The sequence below is a fragment of the Natrix helvetica genome, assembly GCF_964273705.1.
Source record: "Natrix helvetica genome assembly, chromosome: 1".
NCBI lineage: Eukaryota > Metazoa > Chordata > Lepidosauria > Squamata > Natricidae > Natrix > Natrix helvetica.
This window is the reverse complement of record NC_138548.1, coordinates 156,293,521-156,299,851: the sequence shown is the minus strand read 5'-3', so window position 1 is coordinate 156,299,851 and position 6,331 is coordinate 156,293,521. Positions and strand designations below refer to the sequence as shown.

At 39.5% G+C, this 6,331-nt stretch overlaps 1 protein-coding gene across 1 annotated transcript in view; it reads left to right on the top strand.

Moving 5' to 3' along the window:
* Positions 1-900: 900 nt before the first annotated feature.
* ITGB6 (integrin subunit beta 6) overlaps positions 901-6,331 on the top strand; it is a 50,213-nt gene continuing 44,782 nt past the window's right edge. Inside the window, exons 1-2 of the mRNA XM_081969450.1 lie at positions 901-1,182; positions 1,681-1,760. Coding sequence (XP_081825576.1) covers positions 1,122-1,182; positions 1,681-1,760 — 141 coding nt within the window. The 5' untranslated portion in view covers positions 901-1,121. The remainder of the gene's footprint in view (positions 1,183-1,680; positions 1,761-6,331) is intronic.

Below are 6,331 nucleotides of genomic sequence, written 5' to 3'. Positions count from 1 at the left end.
TCCTACCTATTCAGCCCGGTTCGGCCGAATAGGTAGTAACTCTGGCAGACACGTGACTGTACCGGTTCTATCTTCGGCGGCGCCATCTTCATTTTCTGTTCTGCCATACGCAGAACAACCTTCATTGAAAAAATGTAATTTTTATTCTTTTAAAAATGTTGTGCGCATGTGCAGATTGTTTTAAGCGCAAATGAGCACGTGTGCAGAACACATGCAGGCAAAATTTTTCGGATGCCGAACCAGTAGTAATGGTGGCCGTAACCCACCACTGGACAGGATCCACCTCAGAGATTTGTATGACTCCCACCCAAATGATGTTTTAGAAGCCTGTAGAATCCTGGTTGTTCCACCAGGCCTTGAGCCAAAATGGGTGCTAAGCTAAGTGTACAATTCCACTTGATTGAGGACGTGCATGTTGTGTGTTTTTTATTTTTCTATTGTTCTGGTTTTTACAATGTTTGGTCCTCGCTTTGGTATTTTTCCACATTGTTGTTAATGGCTTTGACACTGAGATGGAGAGGAAAGCTATGCAACGCGCAAACAACACAAAACTGGGTAGGATGTTATCATGTAGGATTTAAAATGACCGTATTGCAGATGAGGATTGCTTATAGATTCCTTTTCAAAATAAAATCCCTAGAATGGAGTTCAGCTAAGAAATTGGAGAGTTCGGCTAATATTATTAAACTTTGAAAAGCAGTAGGCCTACATAGGAAAATTAAGTGCCCTGTGTTCCAATATTTATGGGCAGCAATCTTTCGGAGCTCTGTAAAATGAATCTCGGATCTTAAAAAGAAAAAAAAATCAGGACTTCACCTGTGAGAATTGTTCCACCTTTCGCTACGTACCTCTCTTCCTTATAAGGCAAACCAGGAAGTAAAAGGACTGTGCTAAATTCCATAACCATGCTGTTTGCCTATCTATCAGACTACCTGCTTAGATACCAGGGGTTTTTTGTTGTTGTTGTTTCCTTTATGCCAATGTAGCCTTCTGTTACAGCCTTCGAAAACCTCCATAGTTTGAAAACCTTCAGCCATCCGTTAACGGCTTCTGAACTTTCCTTTTTCTGAGCTTCATTAATGTTTGATATATTTTGTGCCTGCAGCCAGAACTGAAAGCGAATGGGGATTGAATTTCTCTGCCTTTTTTTCCTATTTCTACAAAGGAATAAGAATGTACAAGGTAAGGCTCGTTTTATATATGGAATACAAACTTAAGAGTGTGTATTTGTTCATGTGAGTCTGTGTGATTTTGTGGTTCTGGATCTGATCTCTGAGATTATGATAAATATCTTGAAGAAATATAGCCCCAAAAATATTTTCCCCCAAGTACTTTGATCTGGCTTTATGAAGAGTGATTCAGTGTTAGGTAGACAGACCAGGTCAAGGATTAATACAAAAATAATATTAAACGCTGCTTTATGCTAATTATTCTCTTGTATAAAGCATGACACTGATTCCAGTTGAAATTACTCCACAAGCTTTATTTCTTATTTATTAAAATTTTAACGATCGCTTCCATCTGTTCTGTAAATACCTAAGGGCTTTTCAGACAAACAAGTAAAACTGGATTCTCTGACAAACTAACTTTAAGGAAGTCAGAACATTGCCCAGAATGTTATGTACCTGACATAATTAAAGTATGAGCTAATCTAATACATTTCCTTGATTTGCCATGTAGGAAATTGTGATTCGGGGAGTGCCATGAACTGTGAAGGTTGTTTGCTCTCTGGACCAAGCTGTGGCTGGTGTTTCCAAGAGGTGAATTATTTCAAACACACAAAAATAATGACTTGATGTAATTACAAATTATATGTTTGTTAAATAATATACTATTCATATTCGGAACTCTCTGCTCCAAGCCACATTCTTCAGGAGAAAAGTAATTCAAAGAGTGGGTGGGTCAGAATACCTACTTTAGAATCAGTGGAAATTAGCATATCGATTACTTTCTTTTCTTTTTAAATCTCTAGGCCCTAGCGCTGAGTCTAAGCAATCTCAAAAGCTTTTTATACACCTTTCCATTTAACAAAAAATTTAATTTGCGACCTGGCAGCTGCTTAAGAAAAGCAACCCCGAATTCCACATTGATATGTTTTAAGGATTATTAACCAGGCTCATTAATCACATTCAAACTCACTTTTCAAAGGATTGTTCATATGTATAATTAACAAGTTTGGGGCAAAGAGGAATATTATGGAAGAAATAGACAATTTAAATAGATAGGATATAATTGGGGCAAAAACTAGTCTACAGAGAAGTTACATAACAGCCAAAAAAGATATTCTACCAAGGAACATCTTTCTTGGACAGATAATATTCTGAATCTGATCTTGTATCCATGAAAACATGCAATAAGGAATGAGAAGAAATAAGTCTAATATCTGGTCAAGGAAACACACATTGAAACAGTTGTCTTATTTAAAGATTTATTAACTGTAGCCTAGAAATTGTCTAATATTTTCAAATCTGTCACTGCCAATAAAGAAACTTCTGGTTCAGTTCAGCTTACCTAGTGATTCAAGCATGCACTGAGATCTCCTGAACCCAAATCATAGAGAACAGAATATGCTTCATATAGCAAGACTGGGACACCTCCTTTGCTTTGTAAGTGAAAAGTGAACTCATGAGATTATATAAATATGGTGCCAGACACCAACTTCGGTGTGAAATTGTGCATGCTGAAAACTGCAGAAAATTAGTAGCTTTGGTTTGACTGTTTCTAAGTAACCGTATGACTTAATGTTTACGCAATCTTGATTGCGCTTACAGAAAACAGTAAAACTTCTTCTTACATTCAGAAATTTTCAAATGAAGAAATCATGCTTGGTCCTGTTTCCACATTCCATTATTTGACATTTGTTGTTTTGGTAAATCCCAAACCTGACCCTGTGAAAGAAACTCACAGTTAGTTATAGAAAACTTTACTTATACAGTTTTGCTTTTGTCTGGGATGTTCTCTTGAGGAGAAAAAACAACAACAACCCAGGAGCCTCAGTGATGAGGAAATAAATTGAATGAATTATGAGGCTGCCAAGGTCGTAAGTGTGAAGACAAGTCATAAGTCACTTTTGTCAGAACCGTCTTCACTTCAAATGGTCATAAATCAAGAACTACCTCTATGGTGGTGATGGTGAACCGTTTTGGCACCGAGTGCCGAAAAGGGAGTGGGCACGCTCGTAAGGCCTGCAACCCAGAAGAGAAGCTGGCCAGTGGGCATCTGTGCACCGGCAAATAAACTGCCAGTTTCTGGTGCATGCATTCACACAGGCCAGGTAGTCTTCTGGTTACTGGCGTGCATGCGCATGTGATGATCAGCTGGCTGGCGCGCATGCACACACCGAAAACAAGAAGACCAACTCTTCTGGTTTCCGGCACTTTCGCACACACGAAGGCCAGCTGATCATCGCACGCACATACACACCAGGAACCGGGAAAAGGAACGGCCAACATGGCTCTGCATGCCACTTCGGACACACGTGCCATAGGTTCGCCATTATGGTTCTATGGCAAGACCACCTATGGAAATCTAGCGTGGCATTGCCAACAAAAGTAACAGCAAAAAAGCCTCTTCCTACACCATGCCATTCAGAACCCTTTGGCTGATAGGATATGCAACATATTTTCCCTGCCTGACCAGGTGGGATGGGCTGATGTAATGAAATGAAGATAGTTCCATAGGTAACCTGGCCCCATGCCCTATCCCATCTCTTATCTAAATAAGTTCTTATTTGTTTGTTTGTTTTATATGTGGCCCATCTCCACTTTCAAAGCAACTTTTCCTTAAAGTCTCGCCATTCAGTTCTGATGAGCAAAAGTCCATTAAGGATTATCAGAAGAACAACATATTTATTTTAAACTTGATCAAAATAAATCAACCTTATATTCCTTCTTTTTATTTTTAATAATCTATTGATCTATTGTTCTTTTGAATAATGGCCTAGACTCTAGAGCTTGATTTCTTTTCTTCTTCTTTTTCTTTGTTCCTTCTTACAAAATTCTTCAAAATTTTAACAAGCCTCTTTTGTACAACCCACGTAGGAAAATTATCCAGGTTACTTTCTTTGTTGCTTGTTTATTCTTTTAATTATGAAGACATCAGCTGGTTTCTTTTGTATGTCCAGAGTAACATCTTTTTCCATGAAGTCTGTAGAGATTCTCAGTCATCCAGGTCATGGTTGTCCCAAAGGTGCTTTTTCAGGAGGCAACTGGACTTGCTTGAAGACGTTTCACTTCTCATCCAAGAAGCTTCTTCAGCTCTGACAGGATAGTGGGGTTACAGGAATCAGGGGCAATACTCAGGTGACCCCGAGGACATAGATAAACCCCAAGTGCTTCAACGACCCTCTAAAAGGATGCAAATTACCAGCTGTCTGCAAGGAATATAAATCCTTCCATTCCTCACTATCCATTCAGAACTGAAGAAGCTTCTTGGATGAGAAGTGAAATGTCTTCAAAAGAAAAAAAAACAAAGTCCAGTTGCCTGCTGAAAGAGCACTTATGGGACAATCTTTTTCCATGTCATTCTTGTAGCCTGTCAGTTTTAAATCCAGTTTCAAATCAGTTTCAGTCTTGAACAACAAAACCTGTTCCTCTTCCATATCATCTTTTAAACAGTCTGTCTATAGAAGCACACACTCTTAAAAATTAACCTCTGAGTTCAGTGTTCAAAACTATCCTTCAATATGTCCAACGTTAAAAAATATTTTGCTCTATTCTGTATTAGTAAGCCAAATGTAAGCACTTCTACTTTAATTGTAATCTTTAATTCCTTCTGGTTTCTTCTATCTCCAACCTTCAGTTTCATCCAATGGTGGGTTACGACCAGTACGCCCCTGTATGGACATAATAGTGCCTGCCGGGAGCACCGGGTACCGTGCTTCGGAGGGCATGCCCACCCGCCCGTGCTCCCTACCAGTATTTGAGGTTTTCAGGGTTTCCACGCATGCGCCCGGAGCGTATGGCACCTGCGTGACCTTCTGCCAAGCTGCTGCAGTGTCGCGGAGGCGTCGTGGAGTGTCGTGGAGTGTCGTGGGTGGTACATACGCATGCGCACGCTGCGCATGTATGCACACGTTCATGTGGTGGACGCCCAGAACCCACCACTGGTCTCATCCTATCATTTTTTTAAAAAAGAATTCAAAACAAAGACATTTTCCTATAGGAAGGATTGTTACAATTACAATTCCAAAGTCTTATTTCAAATTCATATGGACCCTTAGTCCATTTGTAGATTTCCACAATTAAAGTTCTAATCACCCTGTTTATTCAAAAAAAAAAAAGTCCTTAAACTTGAATTTAAAACTTTTTTGTTTGCTAAGGATTAAAAGAAACTCAAATAGACCTGTACAATTTGTCATTCCAAAGATTCCTAATAGTTGAAAAGAGGTGATTAAAGTGCAGCACTGCAGGTAAACTCTGCCCTTTGCCTGGAGTTTGATTCCGATTGGTTCAAGGTTGACTGAGCCCTCCATCCTTACGAGATTGGTAAAATGAGGACCCAGGTTGTTGAGGGCAATATGCAAATAATGCTTCTTCATTTTAAACCACCCAGAGAGTGCTGTAGAGCACTATGGGGAAGTGCAGGTAGTCCTTGACTTACAACAGTTCATTTAGTGACTGTTCGAAGTTAGAACGGCTCTGAAAAAGATGACTTATAACTGTTTTCCTCACTTACAACCATTGCAATATCCCCAAGGTCATGTGATCAAAATTCGGATGCTTGGTAACTGGTTCGTATTTGTGGCGGTTGCAGTGTCCTGTGGGGGTCATGTGATCTTTGTGACCTTCTGACAAGCAAAGTCAACGGGGGAAGCCAGATTCATTTAACAACCGGGTTATTGACTTAACAATTTTAATGATTCACTTAATAACTGTGGCAAGAAAAGTTGTAAAACGGGGCAAAAGTTGCTTAACAAATTTCTCACTTAGCAACATAAATTTTGTGGCTCAATTATAGTCGCAAGTTGAGGACTCCCTGTATTTAAGCCTAACTGCTGTTGCTATTTCCATAAGTGAAAAGGAAAACCAAATGTTCTTTTGAAGGTACTGACCATGGTTTCAGCAAAAAAATATGGCTATTCTCTCATCTCTCAGAACTCTAAACCTGCCAAAGACTGCTATCTTGCAATGACTTTGCAAGGAGCAATTGTTAGTAGCAATTTTAGGTGATCTCAAGTCATCCTCTTTCCAGAGAGGAATTATGAAGAGCTGCTGGACTTGCTAGCTCGTAATTCCACTGTTGTGTTTGGCTGGGCTTTTAGCAGGGCTTTTAACTATGCCTTCTCAGTGGAACAACTTTTTACCCCCTGATCCATAGCCAAGGCAGAACT